We start from the raw sequence: 25,436 nt of genomic DNA, 5'->3' as shown, positions 1-25,436 counted from the left end.
GCTGTGTGAGAGGGCTTTATATTTGTTGGATCTATCTATCTATCTATCTATCTATCTATCTATCTATCTATCTATCTATCTTATTTTTTGCTTTTTAGGGCCCCATCCGTGGCATATGGAGGTCCCAGGCTAGGGGTCCAATTGGAGAGGAATCCAAGCTACGTCTGCAACCTATACCACAGCTCACGGCAACACCAGATCCCTGACCCACTGAGGGAGGCCAGAGTCCAAACCCTTATCCTGATGGATTCTCATCGGATTCATTTCCACTGCACCACAGCGGGAACTCTGTCTCTGTATATGTTTTCAATTGCCTGGTGAGAATGTGGGAAAAACAAAAACAAAAAACAACCAGGACCCCTGCTCTTGTGAGTGAAGCTCTCCTTTGAGGGAGTGGAGCAGCAGCTGTCAGTATGTCTGCAAATTCCTGCAAATCCTTTTCCTACACACTGGCCACAGGCGAGCTTTCCTCTCTTAGCCAGCGACCAGCCATCTCTTTGTCTCTTCAGGCTGTCAGAGCCCATGTTGCCTGGCTCATGGCAAAAGCTTTTGTGGGAATTAGTGCTTACCTTGGGGCAGCCTTTAACCAATGATGATTGAATACACTGGGTATCAATACCCCATCTCTCTTACTTAATGCACCCACCTCTGATGTGCAGCCTCTACTGCTTAAAGCCCCTCTCCATGGTTAAGCTGCAAGAGCCTCCCTGCCAGGTAACATCTAACATGTACCTGCTTAGCCTCCCGGTATGCGTGTGTGTGTGTGTGTGTGTGTGTGTATGTGTGTGTGTAACTATACAGAATAATCAATAGTTGTTAAATTATTATTTAATTATCTATTATTTCACCATTTGTGTGTGCTCCTTTATTATATACATTTGTGTATGCTCCTTTATTATATATATTTTTTGGTCTTTTGAAATAATCTATTTCTTCTTTGGATTGATCTCTTCATTATGTCAGTTCTGCACTGACAGAAGAATATGTGGTATAGAAAGTTCTTTCTTCAGCCAGTGCTTTTAACCACAGTGATATGGATGCCTTTTTCATTTGAAGCTTGTTCTCCTGCATAGAGAATTTAGAGCAAAAGTAGAATTAAGAAACTCTGCCTTTTTACTGATAACTCTGCTAATGTCTATGCCCCTCGTATTAAAGCTTCTTCACATATTCTTTTGCTCTGAATGCAATTTTAAAAGGCATTTTTCACTCTTGGTACCACTTGCTACAAACTGAAGCCATTCTGGAATATATCATTCTCAACTATTTTTTTTTTTAACCATTTGATAGGTAAAAAGTCCATCCAGGCAAAAATCAAAGAGGCGTCAGGTGTTTATCAGGATGAGGTGGCAGGAACCTGTGTAGCTATTTGAAGTTCTCTATTTCTACTTGCACATGCTCTGTATTAAGAAAGCGGAGTCTGTATCCTCCTTCTGACTGAAGAGTTTATAGACAACTTTGATGAAAATAACGTCTGTATTCCTACAGCGAATGCTTTCTATCAGCATATGAAATGTCTTTCATTTTCCACAATGCTCACATCCTTGGGTGGGGTTTGCAAGCAGGGCAAGGCAGTGTTATTCCTTTACTCAGCTAACAGAGTCTTCTGGATTAACTTAGGTAGACTGTTTCCTCCTCATATGCTGGCCCCGGGTCCATCACCTATGTTCTTATTCTTACCATGAGTAGATCAAACCTGAAGCCTCGCATTTGGCGCCCAGGCATTTTTTCCTACTATTTAATTCAGTGAATCTGAATGTGCCCTCTCTGGCTATTCTTCTTTTTAGATCAGATTGCTTCTTGTTTTAATCAGTGGGCTCAAAGCAAACCACCTACTTCGACTGCTTTTTTAAAGTGTGGTGAAGGTATAAATATAAATATATAAATGAACATATACACACAGGAATAAATAGATGCCTTGTATCTGTAATCTCTGTTGTATCCAGATGAGTACTTTCCTCTTTTTCCCATCAGATTTTAATTTTATAGAATTTTAAGCCTCAAAAATACTTCAGATAAAGTCTAACCTAACCTAACTGTGTTTCTCCACGCATTCCCCCATGCACTGGGGTATTTAGCCTGGCCAACAAAAGAAGCAGGGACACAAAGAGTGCACGCGTGTGCTCACCTCTTGCGCTTTTGTAACCACATCACCACTCTTGGATGCTCTTGACCTGTCGGAAATGCACGTGTTTTGTTTCCAAGAGATATGGCCATTTTGCAGTTTATTCTTCTACCTAACAAAGGGCAGCGTTTGCTACACTGATACTGAAAATCATTAAGCAATCCCCAAATTCAGTTAAAATATTTCTTTTCAGTATTTTCATTCCCCAGTTGTTCAAACTTGTCAAAATGCATCTTTTAAAATGTTCATCAACTCACTTTGAAAAATTCTCTCCAGACTAAACCCAGTGTCAGTGAGTGGCAGCAGGTGCTCCAGATGGTGGCTTATGAATGTCTCTGGGGGCCATGAAAGCACATCAAACCCAAGAGAGACGAGTTTTTAGTTGGGAGGCGGGTGATGGATGAATTTCAGGCAGAGGCAGCCTTTGTGTTGCGTTTGCAAGGTAGATGGAATGGACCTTTAGTGTTCATGTCCTGGTTTGGATAGGACCCCAGAGAGCTGAGCCAACTAGAGGCCACTGACTAAATTCCAACACCGTAATTAGGCTGAGAAGAATATACTTGTGGGGTTTGTTTTTCAGGTGACCTGAGACACTATATATGCATGGGTTTCTCTCTTGATCTCAGTCGCATGTGTCTTTTTGTTTTCAACTGATGAGTGAAATAACTGACAACCACCAAAGTTAAGCTATTTCTTGCATACTGGATATTTTTCTGAAATACTCTGCACGCGTTTCTTTCCATCTATTTGACACAATAGAGTGTTTTTCCATCTAAAACCTATTTTTAGTGCATCCCTTTATTAAACCGTGTTCATTGTCTGCTTTGGGTAACTATGTATTTTTGACGTATAGTTGGTTTAAAGCAGAAGAAAGATTTTTTTTTTTATCCACTCAGATATTGCTAGTAAAGCAACTAATATAGAGGCGCGTAGGTATAAATGGTGGGGGGAAAATACAACCCCTCCTGTAAGAGAAACATCTAATACTGTGTGAAGAGATTTCAGCCACTCAGGGAGGTTGTGAACAGCACTGGTTTTGTTTCATTCTTGGGGGGGGGAGGCAGGGGGACGTGGATAAAGAGGGGAGAGAATAATGTCCTTTTTTTCCTACTTGGTTGTGAGACTGTCATCAACATTGGCTTTCATCCTGGAGAATCATCTTTTCTAGCAACTGAATGGAAGGAGGATTCGTGAGTGATTTCAGCAGTTTCCAAACTAGAGCTGACCGAGTTTTTTCTGCTTCCTGACACATCGGCAAATCATGTTTATGAGTCCTTATGTGATTCATTGAGCCATTTGGGGAGGGTCAGAGGGCAAGGGTGCCATTTACCCGAGCAGGTTTGCACTGGAGAAGGCGAGGCCAGAGGGAAGAGAGACCCTCGTTAGGCTGGGCGGGTTCTGGGGGCCAGCTCTCAGCCTGCCTCACTGTGTTAGCCTCCCACTGGGGGTTGCTAGCACAAAGCAGCGAGCTGCAGGTGTTCTGTGCTCTACAGAGTCTTCAAAGATCAGCCTCCAATGTTTCTGTTACTATAAAGAGGATTAAAGGGATTTAAAAACGTAGCTGGCCTGTCCAACTGCTTGCATGTTTGCCAACATTTGCCAAGAGGGAGGAAAAAAGGGTGGGGTCTCTCGGCCGCAAGTCCTGGTCGTTGGGGGAAATATACTTTTCAGGTTTCTTTTTTTCTCTTCTCCTTTTTTTTTTTTTTTTTTTAAATAGATTGGCTGTGGAACTGTAGCACTTTCAACTGGAACTCATTAAGAATTCATGGGGCAGAAAATGTAAGGCGTTCTGGAAACAGGGACTTTGAAAGGCCAGGAGTGTGCTATAAATAAACTGCCGCTGATATTCATCTTTTTTTTCTGGTGGTTAAATACACTTATTACACCAGAAAGCTAATGTGGAGTAAACCAGGTGATTTTTGACCTGAAAACCCATTTTTCGTGGAGAAGCACGGTGACATTTATGGACCGACTCACCGCATCCAGATACCGTAACAGCCGTTACACATTCTCCAAAAGCACTTTTGCCTTCCTGGTCTAGGCTGCAGATACTGACAGCCGTCGCCTGCAGGTGAAAGTACGAAGGCCAGGCATCTGGAATCATGGTTAAGACACTGCTGTTACTACTTAACGGTTAATGGTTTTGAACATCAAATTCCAATTTCTTTGCTTTCAGCTTTGCTCTGGTTCCATCATCTGCCTTTAATGATTCTGGTTCCTCTATGGAGATCATTGGTTTTCAGCAAGGTCCAGTGAAGAGGCAGAGAACTGAGTTAGCTGTGTCGTCTTAGGTAAGTCAGATAACCTCTCTGGGCTAGCTTCCTTATTGATCAAATAAGCATAATAATACATTGCTGTATCTACCTCCTAAGAGTTGGCATTTGAAAAATAGGGATACGGCTAAAACTAAAGGAGAGTTGCTTGTTTGTGTTTATAGATAAGATATGAAAACACTCACAAACACACACACGCACATGTGCACACAAAACCAGGTCTCCCATTCCCATTACACCGTGTCTCCAATTTCTAGGGTGATACTGTAAATGTTTGGTTGTATGAAGGGGGTTGATTTCTGAGGACACTGCAGAAACCTTTGATTTGAATATGTCATACTGTGTAACGTTTGTGATAGGAATTCCTAACCTGGGTTTGTGGACACTGCAGACCCAAAGATGGCCTTAGAAGTCCACACCCCCAGAAACTGAATCTGAACATTTAGTGTGCACTGCAAGCATTTTTCTGGAAAGATGATTCTTGAAGGAGTTTTCAAGCCTTGAAAATACTTAAGAAGCATTATTCTGTAAGCCCTAGGACTGTAGGGCGGTAGGTGAAAACATAGACTCTCTCCCTAAAAAGAGCTCTTTTCCCTCCAAAGAGATAGACAACTCTTGATTTTTCTCATGGCTCTTCTTCTTAACCTCTCTTTCCTCCTTCTCATCAGCTTTGGATAATGCTCATTATGCGTTAGCTGTTGTTCTACTATGCTGATACCCATGTAGCATCTTGATAGGCAAGGGAGATGTGGGAGGAGATTTTGCCCATGATTAACTTGCTTTTGAGAAACTTGAGATCTGATATGGACCCATCAGAAGCAATGATGAGATTATGTGGAAAGTTCTCACAGAAATGATGACAGATCGTTTTGCGTGTGTTCTCAGATTGAGGAGTGATCCATGGGAATTGAGATAGGAAAAGTGAATGAAGAGAAGCTGGGCAACCCATCGGGAGATTGCGGGAGAAATGAGTTGGCTTCAGGTTGAGAAGCATCTAGAAGTAAGTTTAGCCAGGCAGTTCAAAGCAAGGCTGTGGTGATTCTAGAATATCCTATGGAGTTCAGCTTTAACCTGGAGGTGATCCTTCAGTGACTTTGAGAAGAAAAATGACATAATGAAAACACTATTTTCAAAGCATTAATTTGACAGTGATGAGCAGGAGGGAGTCGTGTGAGGAGGGGTTGGAGCTGGACACCAAAGCTGGGGCTGTGGCAGTCATCAAGGTCAGAGGCAAGGCCGGCCTGCTCCAAGGCAGGAATGTTTGCAGAAGGTGTTGCGGGGGTGCATTGTGTCCACCTTAATCTCTTGGTTGCTACAGTTTCTGCTTCTAACCACAGTTGGCCTTGGCTGCTAAACCTCTCTGACTCTGAAAAATTCATTCCTGTCTTCCAACAGAGGAAGGAAGGTGGAAAGAAAGGAAGAGAACGAGGAAGGGAGAGAGGGAATTGTTGGAGCAGGCAGATGGGGGTGGGCAGACTGGGTTCTAATCCACAGAGCTAGTGTCAGGGTAAGAAGGCAGAAGGGCTAAGGTTGTTCTTTTGGACTCAGTTTAGGAATAACTTTTTTAGAAAGAACCAACATGACTGCAGGAGTGACTTTATGCTCCTGTTTACATAAGAAAGGGCCATAAGATGCCAAGAAAGAGGCATTTACTCTTCTAATTGAGTTTCATGTTCACCTAAAAAGGTAGCTTTCACTAGCTTTCAAACTTGTTTGACCAACACTCCCTGATAAAGTAAATCTAGACTGTTCCCACTATGTCTCAGTGGGTTAAGAACCCGACATAGTCTCGGTGAGGATGTGGGTTTGATCCCTGGCCTTGATCATTGGGTTGAGGATCTGGCATTGCTGTGAGCTGCGATGTCGGTCACAGATGCAGCTTGGATCCTGTGTTGTCATGGCTGTGGTGTAGGCTGCAGCTGCAGCTCTGATTCAGCTCCTAGCCAGGGGGCTTCCATATGCAGCAGGTGCGGCCATTATAAAAAAAGATATTACAATTGAACACACACATATACAAATACAAACATAATTGAAATACAAGTTATGTAGAACATTCCTATACGTTCTGATACTTTTCTATTCTACTCATGTATGTAAGGATGCATTTTTACAAAAGATTATTGTGACTCACTAATCAACCAGCGGATCACAACCTGCCCCTCATAGACTCCTAACAGCCAGGGACTCAGCTCCAGGATCAGGAGACCCACAGATGCATTCTGCTTCTGCTTCCCACCCACCAGCCCCACTCAGCCTTTCTTCTCCCTGGAGATTCAAGAACTGAGAATAAACGGAGATAGCTGTGCCAGGAAGCTTAGACCTCAGCGACAGAACCTGATCTTAGATTCAGTGCCAGCACCCAACTCTGTGGCAGCGCTGGCCAGTCTCTCGCTAGGTGGTTCTCACTTGGTACATGAAGCCCACCCACAAAGAGCCATCAACTAGGTGTGCTCCCTAAGGAGACCAAATCCAGACACAATGGCCATGATCGGTGCAGACATTTTAATGTCTTGAGCTGGTTCCTTATATTATCCTTGGCTCTAGTGGACCAAGGCACACACAGTAACATTCTTTACCTGCAGTTAGCTATAATTTCAGACTAGGTGGAATTCTTTCCTACCTTTGAAACCACAAAATAAAATCAAAGAAATCGGATCTTTTGCAAACTATGGCTCTGCATTTGATGAGGAAGGGTAGAAGGTAAGCACATGGCCTCAGGTTGGAAATAACATTTTACATGTCTGATTTTGATCATGAGGCCAAATTACCTGGGCGCACGGTGGTCATTAAAGCCTCCTGTCTAGAAGCCCTCGTGCGTGTATACACGTACCTGCAGTTTAGCATTCTGGCTCGGTGGCAAGGAGAACATCAAAGCCGAGGAGGAAAAGTGAACTCAGGCAATGAAAACCAATCTGGTTGAAGGGAATTGGGTCTGGCTATGAACTAAGCTAGTTATCAATATCCTGCAGGGAAAAATGCAGAGTATCAGTTCTAGGAGCCGTAAATCAAAATAGTGGTTGCAATTATTCCTACGTATGTGCCCACCTGTTTTGCAAAAAAGGCAAAAGTTGTGAGGCTAACTCTGGTGAGTGAACTCTAGTGTTTTTTCAGTGGTCAATCTTCTTCTAGGAACAGTGACCCACCGGTAACCTGACCTTCACCATTTCCCTGGAAATTGAAGTTTCCATTGGAGGCAGTCTTGAGTGTTTTCGTGGGCCCCTGGTTTCCTTTACAGTCTGAGGATCGGGTGGATGGGTCATCTGCTCAGTTTCCAGTTAAAGCCCCCCACCCCAAGTCAAATGGTTCTAAAACTTTGGTACATTAATCCCCAGAAGGAAGTCAACAGATGAGTTTCAGAACTATATGGAAAATTTCGTGTGTATGTATGGGCATGGATTTTCCTAGGAAGAGGGCCATGCCTTTCATTGGTCTGCCAAAAAAATCTGTGAAAAAGTTGAAGCCTCGCTGTGCCAGAATATCATCAGCACCTAGAGGTGGTAAAGTAATAGAATCGTCAGGCTCCGTCTTCGGGGACTACTCAAACCACAGCTCAGAAAGTGGAAACACCACAGGGAAAGTGGCTGCAGTCAGAGCAGTGCAGGGGTAGCCTGGGCCATGCGTCTGGTTTCAGCGTCAGCCACCTTCCCTCTGCCCCGTGGTTAGGCGTCACATGGCAAAGATCTCAGAACATGAGGGACCTAATGTACAAAAGGGACTATCGTGGAAGAGACACCTCTGCTCTAGGAGATCAACTCAAAACTCATGCTCAACTGACAGCGGTGCATGCCCATGAGATAATATCAGAGTTTTAGTTTTGGACACCTAGCTGAGTCTCCATTCAGTAAAGCACCCCTTCCCAACTATTCACAATCAGTGGCGTTCACTTTCCTACGCGGCTCTCGTCGTTCTAGAATGGCATCCAAGGCTTTCAGGACCTGCTTCTTGGCATCCCTCCATTCTCCCCTGACATTCCCTGCTTCCTTTATGCCCTACCTGAGTGATGCTCTGGGGGCTCTGGAATGCCCCTTCAAGCCTAAGCAGGTGTTTTCTTATCTGCTTAGAGTGTTAGCTGTTGATGGATCTCAGATCAATTCTTTTCCAGGAATCCCTCAGTTGTAGAGGGCTTCCTTTCCTAGGTTACACCCCCTGTCCTGGGGCAGCTCACATCTGCTGACTGGTCGATGCAGTGGTGCAAAGGCCTGGACCATTTGAATCCATTTGAGATGACTCTGAAGGACCATCCCAGCTCTACATTGGCCAAGGACTCTGTGCTTGTGCCACTGCTTCTTAACTGAGCTTCTCAGCCCAGTCCTGCTCCCTCGCTCTTCTAGGTGATAGTCCCAGGATGCTGCTCAATGGACCCCCTGCTTGCAGACCTTTGCCATAGGGTCTGTTTCCCAGGGAACCAGATCTAAGACTCCTAGTGGCGTGCAACTGTTATAATTCCCTGGACATCTCTTATTCTTTCATTCCTCCTCATTGTGTTTGTTCTGCCTGACTGCATTCCATTACCTAGACATCTAGATAACATCTAGACCACCAAGATCCCGTGACTTGTCTCAGACACTGTCTCCTACAGAAAGTCTTTCTGGAAGGCTGCCTGTGCTTCAGGGGTGCTTCCCTGGGCTCCTGCTCCCCACTCTGTAATAGGCACTGCCAGGTGACACTGATGTTATCTGTCTCTTCAACTCGATCAGAGGCTCCGAGCACTCAGGCTTTGTGGCTAATTCAGTCTGTCTCATTCATATGACCTTGCTTCCAAAACATACTCAGTATTGCCCTATTAATCTCATTTCTGAGTGTAGAGTCCAGATTCTGCGTTTCTCTAATCCATTGAGGTCGGTACAGATGCCTCGGCTGGCCCAGCATCAGTGGTGGTTACAAAGATGTGGTACATTTAGGGACAGTGTGGGCTGCTCTATACCAGGAGGTAAAGCTTTTGGGAACACTCAGTCAAGGTCCCGCAAACCTGTAGGAAACTACTGAGCCACGTCTATTGAGCAATGAGACCAGACATGGGAATATGATGAGTACCTGATGAGAAAGAAAACCAGAGGTAGAAGCCATGTTTGGGGGAGTATGGGTCCCAGAAGCAGCAGGATTTAATCATAGGGTCCTTCAAGAATCTCAGAAACTCTCCCCTAAGGAATCCCTGAATGACTAGAAAGCTGACCTTGAAGACTCAAACATTTACCTAAGATGGCAGCACCTACTAATACGTGTTATTCTCCTGATATCCAGCCGTTTACCCCCGAACCCCTAAAGTTCACTGTGATCATTATCCTCTAAGATGGGCCCGATGGCTTTTGCGCCCCCTCTTCATTTTCTGCCACATTCAAATGTATAGATCTGCTAAACAAATAGAATATCCTGGAGTGTGATGGAGCGCGATTTCCAAGGCCAGGTCACAAAAGTCTTTTCATTGTGGTTTCTGCCTTCCCATGTCTTGCGTAGGCCTGAGTAGGCCTGTTGGGAGGAAGCGAGCTGACATGTTGTGAAAACACACAACCTGCCCTGTATTGAGGTCCGTATGGCAGGACCCCAAGCCAGTGCTGCATTGCCAGTCACATGAATGTGCCATCCTGCAAGTGACTTCTTCAAATGCCCTGACCCCGGCCAACTTCGTGGCTGAATCCTTTAGAGAGACCCTGAGCCACATCCATCCAGCTCAGCCATTCTTAAATTCCCAGGTTTTAAGCTGGTCTGTTGCCCAGCAATAGATACCTAACACATCTATTGAGTAAAATAAGTGACACTTACCTCTGTCCTATGCTTTCGTTTCACCTTCAAACAAAGCTATGAATCACCAAATATAATGCTATATATTTTGTGGAGTGTTTTAAAATAATTTTAAAATAATTTTGTTCGCTTTTTATGATGACTCTTTTATAGATGTATAATTAGCCTTATTTATACGTAGTAGAGAGCTAAGGCTCAGAGAATTGAAACCATGTAACTATATGTAGAAGGCGAATAAATTAGAATTTGCACCCAGTTCTCACTGACCAGGAATCTCATATTCTCCCTGCTCAGGTGTAGTTTCAAAGGACGGAGGAAACCAAAAGAGCAGGACCAGAATGCTGTAATGCTCCGTGGTTGCAATAACAATAGATTCTTACCTTCCTGCACGGGCACAACTATTTTATACATTGATTTAAAGTATGACACTGTTAGGCATCTATTTTCTTTTATGTTTCAATGTATCTTTCCAGAATTCCCTTGTGGGCAAAAATATCAGGTGAAAAAAATATTGATTCTCGCTATAGTAAGGGAGTAGGCTCTGAGGAAGTCAGTGTGAAGAGTGTTATTATGTGTTTTGTCGGGTATTTAGGCAGCAGGATAGTCTTCATCACGTCACATGATCAGGAAGTCACATGGAACAGTTGTTGCAAACATCTAGATACCTGACCATAATATTGCCTTAAAAAATGAAATCCACATTAGGACATAGACCATATTTCATTGTGCCCAATGCCTAATTCCATGGATATGGTAGATACTTACGTTTGTGGACTATTATGTTAGAGTCTGCTTTATAAAACAGACCTTTACCCTTAAACCAAGATAAAGACTGTCACTACAATATTTCCATGCATATTTTCTACTATACAGAAAGAAATGCAAGAAACTAAAAAATAATTCAAACAGGAATACATTTATTCATGAAGATTATTCGAATCTTATACAATGGTATAGTGAATGGTGTCTGAAGTCTGAATCCTGTTATTTTTAGTCACATTAAAGATAAAGTTTTGGGAGTTCCCATCATGGCTCAGTGGAAATGAATCTGACTAGCATCCATGAGGATGCAGGTTCAAACCCCGGCCTTGCTCAGTGGGTTAAGGATCCGGCAATGCCATGAGCTGTGGTGAGGTTGCAGACGTGGCTCATATCTGGCATTGTGTGGCTGTAGCATAGGCTGGCAGCTGCAGCTCTGATTCAGCCCCTAGCCTGGGAACTTCCATATGCCACAGGTGCAGCCCTAAGAAGACACACACACAAAAAAAGTTTTGAAAGGTAGAGGATACTGCAAGAAAAAGAATGTGTGTTTTTGTGTGTGTGTGTGTGTGTGTGTGTGTGTGTGTGTGTGTGTGTACACACACTTTGCAGAAATTGACAGAACATTGTAAATCAACTGTAATGAAAAATAAATTTTAAAAGGTTTGAAAGGTAGTCCAGCCAGCTATTCCTCTGTCTTTTTATGCCATGGCTTACATGGCATTGTTTTTCAGACCTCATAGTGGATGAACGTACTTTTCTCATTTCTTCTCTGTCAACATTTAGTTATCCTGGGTAGTGTTATCATTTTGATTAAGATAAATATTTCACGAGGAGTGTGTAACAAATTAAATTGTGATCCCCATGAAATCATACTTGTTTGCTGTCTGAACACTTGATAATTATGTGGTTTTAAGTACAAGCTTCAATGTTTCCTGATAGGTAAAGGTAGAGAAATTAGTGGATTTTAGATTGCCTGTTTAAATGTTTTAATAATGCTAATTGCTTCTCCATTCTTCTGCCCTATAGTCTATCATATGTCAAATTCTATTAGGAATAGAGGGATTTTTCTGTTGAGAAGAAAATAAAACAGATTTCTTTAATGTTTCATTCCAACTCGAAATGCTATCACTCTATGTGACAACGATGAAATGCTTCTACTCTTCTTTGAGGAATTTCAGTTCCTACAATTTCCTGCAGAACTAGGACCTACTGAGAGGATCCCATTCACTGAAAAATAAGTCAACAGGAAATTTCAACAAAAGAACCAGTGTTCAATGCTTAAACAGATTATTAGGAAGACAATAGGCGGTTCTGTGCTAATAATTGCTTGATTTCTGGGCTTTCTGGAAAAAAAAATATTCCAGACCATGTTTTATGTAGTTAGATGGAGAGTCTGAAGAGGTCACTTTCCCCACTTAGATCACTTACTCTTCTTCCATTTCGAAGAGGAAGACTTGGAGCCAAACGGCCCTAGTTAAAATTCTGGCTCTGCCTCTCACTAGCAGCATGATTTCCAGAGAGCTGCCTGACTTCTCTGTGCCTGAGTGCTTATCAGTAAAATGAGGTCACTTATCTTATTTACCGCCACAGGCCTGTGGTTAGGATTCAGTGAGTCGAGGCATGCAACATACTTAGAACAGAACCTGACACCGGATAGACAACAAGGTCCTGCTGTGTAGCACAGAGAACTATGTCCAACATCCTAGAATAAACCATATGAAAAAGAATCTGAAAAAGAATAGAGTTATATATGTATAATGGAACTGCTTTGTTGACACTAACCCAACATTGTAAATCAACTATTCTTCAATAAACTAAAGTTTTTTTAAAAAAGAACCTGACACAGAGTAAAAGCTCAGGAAAATTGAGCTTCCATTCATTCATTCATTCATTCATTCCACAGTAATGTCATTTGTCATTGTCGTTTGGCAGTTCCAATCCAGTGTCTGTACCTCAGGGATCTCTTTCACAGAAGGTATCTTCTTTCACTACATATGGTCACATGTGGGTTTCACATTGCCATCGGGGTTCCCATAGGAAAGAGAAAATTCTTATCATTTAAATTGTAAATTAATCTACTAATTAAAATTCTAATTCCCATAGAATTGCTCAAGAGGTCATGGGAAATTTTTACTTCTTGTCGTCTTTGCAGCAGCTGCTGCTTGTGGCCAGCTAGCCTTCTCACATTTAGGAGAAGCAACTCTGCATCGGAGCTGAGAGGCGTAGGAGGGGTAGCTTTGTCCACTCCTTCCATGTGGTGGAATCTACCCATGTAATGACACTCTTGGCCTCTCTCGACCCTCACTCACTTAAATGTGGAATGGTTGGGTTTCTAGAGTGAAATGGACACATGCACTATTTCGCGTGTGTTTACATTACACTTGATATTTGAAATCTGCTGTAAGCACATTGCCTCCTTCCCCACTCACTCGCCTAGGCCGTGGGTAGCAAGTCCAGCTCAAAGGACCACAGCAAGATTGTCTCATTTCACAGAAGAAAAAATGGCAGAGGCTCACAGCTTTCTCAAGACCATACACCAGATGCCCTAGTAATGCATTAAAATCAAGCTTCTTGGCTTCTGAGTTTAAGGGTGTTCTGCAAATGGTAGATTATTGTATTCATTTGTATGGAAAAAGCCCTCCGACCACTCATTCACCTTATTCTCCACAAGCCTGTTTTCATCACTGTGAAATGGGGATATGCATAGGGAATGCGAAATCAGAAGAAATCATCTGTGGTGCTTAGCAGTTAGTGCTGGGTAGAAGATACTCAGTTACTGTACAGCAGAAATTGGCACAACATTGTGAATCAAGTATACTCTAATGAAACTTTTCCTGAAAATTCAGAAGGAAAAAACACTCAGTTAATGTTTGTCATTACAAAGAAATGCCATATACAAAGAAATATTGCTACCAAAGAACATAGTCGCTCCAAGAACCAGAGAATGGGTGGGTTTACTGACCTGTTAAGTACCTGTTTGACATCAGGAAATGGAGCTGTAATCTTAAACAGAACCGTGTTCAAAGTCTTTTTATCTGTTAAATTTCATCTTGCAGACAAGGGGAAGCCATTGATATTTTGATGTTAAAATGTGAGGATTTGGTTTAAGAAAGATAATTCTGGCCAGCCAGATTAAGTATAATATATTTTAAAGCTCATATAACTGATTAAATTTGAAATGATTAGATGTTATTCAAAAGAAACATTTTGAATACTTATAATCAGTATTTTTAAATTTTTTTAAATTTATCTTTTATTGAATTTACAATGTTGTATTAGTTTCAGGTGTTCAGGAGAGTAATTCAGTTATACAACACATACATATGTCTGTAATATTTATACACACACATATATATGTGTATGTCTCTCTCTATTTTATATATATACATATATATGTATACACACACACATATATATATATTCTTTTTCAGGTTCTTTTCCATTATAGATATTACAAGGTATTGAATATAGTTCCCTGTGTTATACAGTAGGTCCTTGTTGTTTATCTATTTTTTATATAGTAGTGTGTATATGTTAATTCCAAACTCCTAAATTATCCCTTCCTGACTCCTTTCCCCTTTGGTAACCAAGTTTGTTTTCTATGTCTGTGAGTCTGTTTCTGTTTTATAAATAAGTTCATTTGTATGGCTTTTTAAAATTGCACATATAAGTGATATTGTATATACATCTTTCTCTGTTTGACTTAACTTAGTATGATAATCAATAGATCATCCATGTTGCTGAAAATGGCATGCTTTCATTCTTTTTAATGAGTGAATAATATTCCATTTTGTATATATGTACCACATCTTCTTTATCTATTCATCTGTCAGTGGACATTTAGGTTGCTTCCATGTCTTGGCTATTGTAAATTGGGGTGCATGTATCTTTTCAAATTAGAGTTTTTGTCTTTTCTGGGTATATGCCCATGTGTGGTATTGCTGAGTCATATAATAGTTCTATGTTTAGTTTTTTAAAGAAGCTTCATACTGTTCTTCTTAGTGGCTGCTCCAATTTACATCCCCACCAGCAGTGTAGGAGTGTTCCCTTTTCTTGATACTTTCTCTAGCATTGTTTTGTAGACTTTTTGATGATGGTCATTCTGACCAGTGTGGGGTAATACCTCATTGTAGTTTCGGTGTGCATTTCTATAATAACTAGTGATATTGAGCATCCTTTCATGTACCTGTTGGTCATCTGTACATCTTCTTTGGAGAAATGTCTATTGAGATCTTCTGCCTACTTTTGATTGGTTTTTTTTTTTTTTATATTGAACTGTATAAGCTGTTTGTATATTTTGGAAATTAATCCCTTGTTGGTAACATCATTTGCAAATATTTTCTCCCATTCTGTAGGTTGTCTTTTTGTTTTGTTGGTGGTTTCCTTTGCTGTGCAAAAACTTTTAAGTTTAATTAGAGATTTGTCCTAGGGATGCAAGGATTTTTCAGTGTTTACCAATCATTGTGATACACCACATTAACAAATTGAAGAATAAAAACCATATGGTTATCTCAATAGATGTGGAAAAAGCTCTTGATCAAAAATATAACATCCATTTATGATAAAAAACCCTCCAGAAAGTGGGCATAGAGGGAATATACCTCAACACAGTAAAGGTCATATATGACAAACCCACAGCTAACATCATTCTCAGTGGTGAAAAGCTGAAAACCTTTCCATCTGAAATCAGAAATAAGACAAGGATGCCCTCTCTCAACTCTTTTTTCAATACAGTTTTAGAAGTCCTAACCACAGCAATCAGAGAAGAAAAATTAATAAAGGGAATATAAAATACAAAGGAAGAAGTAAAACCGTCACTGTTCACAGACAACACAATACTAAACATAAAAAATTCTAAAGATGCCACCAGAAAAGTACTAGAGCTCATCAATTCATTTGAAAAGGTTGCAGGATACAAAATTAATATATAGAAATCTGTTGCATTTCTATACACTAACAACAAAATATCAGAAGGAGAAATTATGGAAGCAATCCCATTTACCATCACATCAAAAAGAATAAAATGCCTAGGAATAAACCTATCTAAGGAGGCAAAATACCTGTACTCCAAAAACTGTAAGATGCTGATGAAAGAAAATGAAGACAAAACAGATAGAAAGATATGCCATTTTCTTGGATTGGGAGAATCAATCAGTATTGTTAAAATGACCATACTACCCAAGGCAATATACAGATTCAATGCAGTCTTTATCAAATCACCCATGGCATTTTTCGCAGAAGTAGAAAAAAATATGTTTTAATTTGTGCAGAAACACAAAAGACCCCAAATAGCCAAAACAATCTTGAGAAAGATGAATGGAGCTATTGGAATCACACTCCCTGACTTCAGACTATACCACAAAGCTATAATAATCAAAACACTGTGGCAATGGTACAAAAACAGACACGTAGGTCAATGGAATAGGTTAGAAAGGACAGAAATAAACCCAGGTACTTATGATCAGTTAATCTGTGACAAAGGAGGCAAGAATATGTAATGGAGAAAAGGTAGTCTCATCAAAAGCAATGCTAGGAAAACTGGACAGCTACATGTAAAATAATGAAATTAGAACATTCTCTAACATCCTATACAAAAAATAAACTCAAAATGGATTAAAGACCCAAATATAAGACTGGATATTATAAATCCCCTAGAGGAAAACAGGCAGAAGATACTTTGACATAAATCATAGATTTTTTTTTCTTTTTTTGATCTATCAAATAGAGTAAAGGAAACAAAAGCAAAAATAAATAGATGGGACCTAATTAAATTTATAATTAATATTTTAAAAAATAGCACTTCTAAAAATGTCTAATAGGCACAGATGTTGTTTAATACACTGTGATTTGGGTGATTTAAATTTTTCTTTTTAATTCCTAAAAGATGAATGATGGCATATTGTGTGTTCATTTTTGTTCTCAAATAGTCAGCACTATAGTTCTAGAATCCCTGAAAAAATAATGAAAAGCCTTAACAATTTATTCTACAGGGAAAAGTTTGTGTATGCATTAAAACTATTGAATTGTTTTGGAATTAGTGCAATTAGATTGAACCGAGTTTTTATTTTGTTGTTGATTTTCCTTTCATTTTGTGGACTTCTGAGAGGGCAAAAACATAGTCGATTATACATGAGTTATTTCTTCCAAGGCCCTGGTGTGTTGACAGATACCTGTAATTGGTGTTCAACCACATTTCTTTGTTGCCTTTGGGTGACAATCTTGGCATGTAGAAGTCACCAAATTAAGAAGCAGCTCTCTGCAGCAGCTTCAAACCTGTCAAGCAAACTATTAAGACACTTTTCTTTCTTTACAAAATGTTGCAAGAGTCAAGAGATGATTTTGCTCAAGTATTTAAGCAGAGAATGCCGTCATTGTCATCATCACTATCACCACCATCATCATCACCCTCCTCTTCCTCAACATCATCACCACTATCATTATCATCTTCTTCTTCATCATCATCATCGTCACCCTCACATCATCACTATCATCACCCTGACCATCACTATCAGCATCATCATCATCACCCTCATCATCATCACCACCACCATCATCATCACCATCATGATCATCATCACCCTCCTCTTCCTCAACATCACCACTATCATTATCATCTTCTTCATCATCATCATCATCACCCACATCATCACTATCATCATCACCCTCATCACCCTCATCACCCTCATCACCCTCATCATCATCACTATCATCATCATCACCCTCACATCATCATCATCACTGTCATCATCACCCTCATTACCCTCATCATCATCATCACCACCATCATCATCACCATCATGATCATCATCACCCTCCTCTTCCTCAACATCATCACCCTCATCATCATTACCACCATCATCACCCTCCTCTTCCTCAACATCATCACCACTATCATTATCATCTTCATCATCATCATCACCCTCACATCATCATTACCCTCATCATCATCACACCACCATCATCATCATCACTATCACCACCATCATCATCACTGTCATCATCACCCTCATCACCCTCATCACCCTCATCATCATCACCCTCACATCATCATCATCATCATCATCACTATCATCATCATCACCCTCATCACCCTCATCATCATCATCATCACCCTCATCATCATCACTATCATCATCACCCTCATCACCCTCATCATCATCATCACTATCATCACCATCATCACCCTCATCATCATCACCACCCTCATTATCATCACTATCATCATCATCACCCTCACATCATTATTATCGACACCCTCATCATCACTGTGATCATCATCATCATCATCGCCATCATTATATTTACTTTGAGGGAATGTCTAGTTTTCTTTTGCATTTGTGTTTGATTCAGTCTGGTTTTATTTTGTAAACTTCTCAGAATTAGTGTTCAACCCCTGGGATAAAGTCATCTCCACCGATTGAACTCTGTATGTTTCAGGCTACACTGTCAAGACATTTGTCAGTTTTGAGGAGTCATAAACATTCATTAATAATCATTACTACCTTAAAATACAGATGTTTATTTTCTTCTCCTTTAGTTTTTCTTTATTTTCTAAAAATTCTATAAGAAGTAAAAAAAACCCATCACAATTTAGAACCCAGCAACTTTTGGAAGGCTTTCTCAGATATGGGAAATTTTCTGTTTATTTTCATTTATTTTTTGTTCTTTGTTTTTCTAGGGCTGCACCCATGGCATATGGAAGTTCTCAGGCTAGGGGTCAAATTGGAGCTGCAGCTGCCAGCCTACACCACAGCCATAGCAGTGCAGGATCCAAGCCTCATCTGTGACCTACACCACAGCTTATGGCAATGCTGGATCCTTAACCCACTGAGCGAGGCCAGAGTTGGAACCTGCGTCCTCGTGGATACTAGTCGTGTTGGTTACTGCTGAGCTCTGACAGGAACTCCCAATTTTCTCTGTTTAAATGCCATTTCACTAAAGGAAAAGCCAGACACTACGCCTTCAAGCTCTCTTCCACTGGGGAGCAGGCAGGCTCTTCTACTCAGATGTACCCACACAACATTTTAATCTGCAAGGTAATAAAGGAGATGCTCCCTTGAATTGAATTGATTTTTCCAGCAGTAGTGGCAGAAGTCCTAAAGGAACATCCCTGGCCCAGCATCTGCTTGGTAAACTGTAGGTCCAGCCCTGATAGTGGCAGCAGTGGTCACCACTGGAGCTGCTTGCTTGTGTCATTGGGGTATGCACTTGATTGATGAGCCTTCAAGCCAAATCCTCTGATCATCCCAGACAACCTTTGAGCTATTCTGTATCATTTTGTACATTTATTTTCTGTTAAAAATAGCTAAAATGGATTCTCTTGTTTGCAGCCAAGTACCCTGGTATGTGTACTTGTTTACATGGAAGCACACCAGCATCTTTTACAATACAATGCAGTTGCCACCAGCACCACCACTTCTCTCTCCCAGGGAAGTAATTATTTCTTTATTCATTCATTTGATTAAAAAATATATGTAATGAATGCCTTCTGTGCATGAAGCCACACCCTAGACCTTGACAACAAAGACTCGGCCTCAGCCATCTTTGGGTGTACAATCTGTAGTCCATCTGCCCACGCTTACATGGGTGCCCACCTTTAAAACACACCGCTATACACCTGTCTTCATGCTCGTGCCACATAAACTGTGCTCACTGCTTTATATGACATGTTAGTCCCTCATTCTTTCATAGCTTCAGAAACTGTGGGAGCACCAATAAGATGATACTCTAACACAAGGAAAATGAAAATTTATTACATTTCTGAAAAAATACCAAAGTGATGTCTTTATGATTAAGGATAAAAAGCTTTGCAGCAAGCGAAGTTAATTACTTTGTGTATATTGAGTAGCTATTTTATACCTAGCAATGTGTTCGTTGCTTGGAAAAGGGAGATAAATTCAAAACCCAAGTTACTACTTTTGTCCTTACCTTTGCACTAGAATTGAAAAGACAAGATGTGCAAGCGTTAAACTACCAGAAAAGAAACTTAGGTACAGCAGAGTAGAACTCTGCAGGCTAAGGATAACACATGGTAAAATATTAATTGTGTTACCCAGTAAAAAAGTGCAACACGAGGGAGAGAGTGACGCAATAAATGCGGGCTGGAAAAATCAGAGGCATTTTCACCATGACATGGATTTAAGCTATTCCTTGGCAGTGACAGTGTGGGTTTAAGTTCGGTTCAGGCACCTGCTTATTGTGTCACCTTGGACAAGTTACTTAACTTTTCTGGTTTCAGTGTTCTCGTGGACAAGATGGGGTAGTAATTGTGTCTGCTTCCAACATTGTTGTGAGGGTTAAATGATTTAATATGCATATAATATATTCCCAGTTGTACATACTGATGATACATTTTAGCTGTGAGGAGTTCATTTTCGCTTTTAGTATTGCTGGTGCATAATGGATCTTGGCTATTAGTATTGCCTTGAATGGTAAAAAAAAAAAGGGGGATATTTTAGGGAGGTGGAAAAGTAGGCAATAAAAATGTAAATCAGCTATAATAGAAAAAATGAAAATCTTAAAAAAAGAGAAAAAAAATGGGATAGGACTGAGCATCATACCAACGTGGTAAACTTGTCTATACTGTCGGAAATCGCATGGCCCCAAATTTGTGTCTTTAAGCAATAACGGATTACTTCATTATATCTGCATGAGCAATTGCGCTCGCCTTCTCCCTTATTAAATTCATTATTTTATTTCATACACGATTGTTTTTATTAAATGAATTGCTGTGATTTATTCCTAGTGGCAAACTGCTTATATAGAATTTTCTACTCTTTTTGTGAATCATAGTGGATGGCATAATCTCACATTCTCCTTCTGCCACTTAGGTGGCATTACTCTTTCTCTAATGGCTTCTCTGAGATGCCTCTAATCAATAGAAGGAAATGTGAGCACGTAATATACAGAGCTTGTGGTGTAGATATATAGTTTGCAGTGGAGATCGCTGCTCTGTCTCTCTGATAACCTCTTTATTTAGTAAAACAAAACAAAACAAAAACCACACTGATTGCACATGGAATTGATGCTCAGCTGTTCTCACACCATGAACTCATAACTTGATGGCACAGATGAAACATAAAACTGAGACCTGATACAAGGGGTTCAGATGTGGCTTATAACTTAAGATCTAAGTCTCACCAATGAGAGTCTTAATGGAATCTGGGGGAGGAGGAAACACAGTCTTGTTGCCAATAGTGTATAAGCTTAGAGCTCCTGGTTGCCTCTTTTTTTGCCTCTTGGGGACAACCTGCCAAAGAATGCGCATGGATGAGAACAGACAAGAATAAAGAAATGTTGATGACATCATCTGTCATTCATATCCATTTGCAAGGCTGGGCTTTTCAATTATATGACCAAATAAACTCTCCTTTTTTGCTGAAGCAGGTTTAAGTTTGGTTCCTATCTTTTGTAACTAGTAGAATTTTCAGGTGTGATTCGTGGCTCTTTTGGCGTATGAAATGGCAGTTATTCTAATGACCAATTGATCTAGTGTCTCGATCATAAATTCCTAGGTGGCAAAATCTATATCATAATCATTTTTATGGTTACTTCCTGGAACAATTCCAAGTATATATAGTAATTCAGTCAACATTTGTTTAAATAACCCAAGAATTAAGACTCAAAAGAAACTGAATGGAAGAAATAACACATATATTATTGAGCATCCACTTTGTGTCATTTGCTCCACTGGTAGCTCAGAAGCCCAATGAACAGACAGAATTTCTATTGTCACATAAACACACGTTCTAGTGAAGAGATGCTTGACAAACAAGGAAACGAAAATGACTAAGTGTAGCTTTAGATATTGTGAGGTGTTACAGAGACAAATGACACAGGAGGAGGCTGGGAGAGGGAGGCGTGGGATTTGGGCTGAGCAGAACTGGAAGGTCTTTCTGAGAGCTGACGGTTGCACAGAGACTTAAGGCAGGCGTGGAAACGAACATTTCAGACAGAACAACAACATGTTCAAAAACGCTGAGAGGGGAAGGAGCTCGACAGTCTAAAGAACACACGATGTGGGCGGTCTCCTGCCCTGAGTTAGCATGCTCATGTGTGTTGACTCAGTTTGCATGTGTCCTTGTGAACTGCGAAGGGAGGGAAGATGGAAGGAGGCCGGTGTCAGAAAAGCTACTTGATTTAGCAAAAGATGATTATTGTGCTTCTCATTTTTATACTTGGCATACACATGGCTGTGAGGAGAATAAAGGTGTGTGTCTGATAAGAATGTGGCCTCGGAAGGAAAAATGAATGGAAGAGATCCTTAGGCTTCCTTTTATGAGATTGAAGAATATTAAATCATTTGTCAAAGTTAGGTAACTTGTTACTGTTGAGCTAAATATTAGATTTAGATTAGGGATAATTTCTCAGGCACACCTTTCACGTGGCATTTCATTGACTGTCTCAGTACATTTTACTCATCTTCCTCTTTGTAGAGAGTGGAGGTTGAATAGGAGGTAATGGCATGATTGGACAATGTGACAAAAAGCAAAACACGAGACAAACCCTAACACTTTATTTTTTTAATGATTTTTATTTGTTCCATTATAGTTGGTTTACAGTGTTCTGTCAATTTTCTGCTGTATAGCAAGGTGACCCAGTCACACATACATGTATACATTCTTTTTTCTCACATTATCATGCTCCATCATAAGTGACTAGATGTAGTCCCCAGTGCTAATACAGCAGGATCTCATGGCTTATCCATTCCAAATGCAATAGTTTGCATCTATAAACCCCAGACTCCCAGTCCACCCCACTCCCTCTTCCCCCCCCCCCCCCGGGGGGGCAACCACAAGTCTGTTCTCCAAGTCTGGGAGTTTCTTTTCTGTGGAAGATGCATTTGTGCCATATATCAGATTCCAGATATAAGTGATATCGTATGGTATTTGTCTTTCTCCTTCTGACTTACTTCACTCAGTATGAGAGTCTCTAGTTCCATCCATGTTGCTGCAAATGGCATTATTTTGTTCGTTTTATGGCTGAATAGTATCCCATTGTGTATATATACCACATCTTTTTAATCCCTTCATCTCTTGATGGACATTTAGGTTGTTTCCATGTCTTGGCTACTGCGAACATGCTGTAATGAACATACAGGTGCGGGCGTCTTTTTCAAGGAAAGTTTTGTCCAGATATATGTCCAAGAGTGGGGTTGCTGGGTCATACAGTAGTTGTTTCTATTAGACTTTCAGTGCATTTTATGGCTTTGAGTCACAGCAGGTTTCTTGAATAACTGCACTTTTCTTGGCTGTCACTTTTTAGTCCCTCAGTCCACAGCCTAGCATGTAATGTTGCTAATTTTTTTAGAATCAGATGAATGAATATAAATATATCTCAGTATTAACACATGATTCAATCAATGCTGATAATTCTTTATCAAATCTTAGAATGTAATGGATGTATAAGCACAGTGTAAAAAGAGTATTTGACAGTTATTAATTTTAATAACTTTTTAGGATTAAACACCGTCTCCATTCATATTATTACACATACTATAACGGAGAGTACATATTCATTATACATGTAAAGTTGTCCTTACTCTGTAGAAATTCATCGTCAAGCCAGATGAGCCAGTTCTTAAGGTATTTATTGTCTCAGTTCAACCCACTCTCCTGTGCTCACTCTTTGATGCCAGTGCTGGGACGCTAAGCCACCTTTCCGCTTTGCCAGCTGCTCCCTGGCAGGCTCTGTTGTTAGGGGATGTTAGACAAGGCATCCAGGGCTGGAGAAAGGAGAGGTCAGAGATTCTCGTTTACTTCCTGTTTCTGATCTTGCATCCCATTCCTCGTCGGTTGTTACTGTAGCAACATCTCTTCCTTCCGGAAGCAGAAGTTCTTTTAAGTCACAATAACTGTTTCTAGTTTGCAGTTTTCCCAGCACTCCCAGAATCCTCCTCATCATGCCTCTTCTGAGACATGAGTATCTTTGGGCAGGAGCCCCTCCTCCGAGGTCTGTGTGTCAGCTCCCCCAGGGCTTCTTTTCTAAGGAAAGGGTATGAGGAGCCGCTCCCTGCAGCCGTCCACTTTGCGGTTTCTTAGTGTTCATTTTATGCCTTTCTGGTTTTTAATACCTGTGCAAGAGCTGTTTGCCTAGGCATTTTAAGATCTACATATATAAAACAACACACATAAGAACAAGAGACCTGTGAGGAAAGATAAGTCAGTGCATGATTGGGAGAATAATTTTTTGCTAAAACATATACAAATGTGTGTTTGATAATAATATTTTAATAAAATGGTTTCTAGTTCTAAGTATTATAATCCATCTTGCAAGTTTTCATATGTGTACCAGAGAGCATGAAATGGATTATCAGGAACATTTAGTGAGCTGCTGATGCATTCATGCTGTTTTCTAGGAAATGTCAAAAATCTGTGTTGCTTCCCAATGTATGGAAGCCATTTTCACTTGGCGTGTGCCTCTCTCTGAAAAGATTTAAAACGGTTTTGATTTGACTTGCTGGGTGAAGAGAACACAGCTTAGAAGAAGAATACGCACAAGCAATTAGAATATGGGGATTTTATTTGTTTATTTTGTATTTTTCTGGATTTAAGAATATCATAAGTGGCAAGCATTTTTTATCAATGGAAATAAAATATCATTTTAATGAAAATCAGTGAAGAAACAAAAAACTGAAAGATGGAAAAGGGAAATAAGGGAAGAAAGGGGGAGATTTTGATCGGTTTAGTCTGGCAACAAACAGAAACTACAGGAAACACAGAAAAGTGTCATCCGCATTAGGAAAAGAGAAGAATGGACCAGATCAGAAGACAGCAGTCAACTGAATTCTGTGACGGACCACTTCTCACGAGAAGCTTGGTGAGAAGAATCTGGAAGTGTCTTTCAAAAGCTCACATGAATGTGTTTATAGTTTGAGGTTTGATGCAATTTAGGGGGGTTTAAACCAATGTGTTTCGTTTCCCTACTGAGTCATGTTCCCTCACAACCTTTGCCACTAAGGCTAAGGCCATGTCTTACCACCTACAGCCAAGGCGAGGTCATCAGTAGCCTTCGCGTGTCAGCACTGACCTTTGGAGTGTGCCAGATGTCCTTCCGGGAGAGAAGAGGATTCTTGAGCATCTCTAGATTCCTTCGTGGCTTGGTTTAATCACCGAGTTTTACACAGAGAAATCTGCGCCAAAGAGAAAATGTGTGATTAGTGGAAAGTGATTTGTGGTAAGAAGGGAGTTACATGTGGAATATCGAAGCATTGTTTTATCTGTGCTTTCTCTTTCTGAAAATGGAAATCCAAAGTGGGGCCGCAGTAGATATAGTCAAATTAACAAGGAGGAGCTCAATCACAGAGGTGAGAGTGAAATAAAACATGTGACGCTCTCAAACCATGGAGCTGTCTCCTCACCAGGAGAAAAATAGCATGACTGGTAGCTACTGGTATCTGGGGAGATGAGCCCCGTACAGCATCCTGGTTCCTCATGGAATGTGGGGCGTTAGAAGAAGCTTAGGAGGCCCTGTTTGCCCCATGAAGGAGAGCAGAGAGGCACCATGGACAAGCAGGGGCCTAAGGAAAAAAGAGGCAGCCA

At 40.6% G+C, this 25,436-nt stretch overlaps 1 protein-coding gene across 50 annotated transcripts in view; it reads left to right on the top strand.

Annotated features, from left to right (window-relative positions):
- The window catches only part of LOC102164422 (uncharacterized), a 412,252-nt gene that overhangs the window by 171,522 nt on the left and 215,294 nt on the right, over positions 1 to 25,436 (top strand). For 24 of the 50 annotated variants that reach the window (XM_084979129.1, XM_084979128.1, XM_084979111.1 and 21 more), the window contains one exon: positions 4,299 to 4,413. The exons of the other annotated variants lie outside the window; for them this stretch is intronic. In XM_084979129.1, coding sequence (XP_084835255.1) covers positions 4,299 to 4,413 — 115 coding nt within the window. The remainder of the gene's footprint in view (positions 1 to 4,298; positions 4,414 to 25,436) is intronic. 50 annotated transcript variants of the gene reach the window in all.

This window comes from Sus scrofa, chromosome 10 (assembly GCF_054392235.1).
Source record: "Sus scrofa isolate SSC_HxYL_T2T_F1_AM1 chromosome 10, Sscrofa_HxYL_maternal_Yorkshire_Landrace_v2.0, whole genome shotgun sequence".
In the NCBI taxonomy this organism is placed as follows: domain Eukaryota; kingdom Metazoa; phylum Chordata; class Mammalia; order Artiodactyla; family Suidae; genus Sus; species Sus scrofa.
This window is presented reverse-complemented; position numbering and strand designations above follow the sequence as displayed.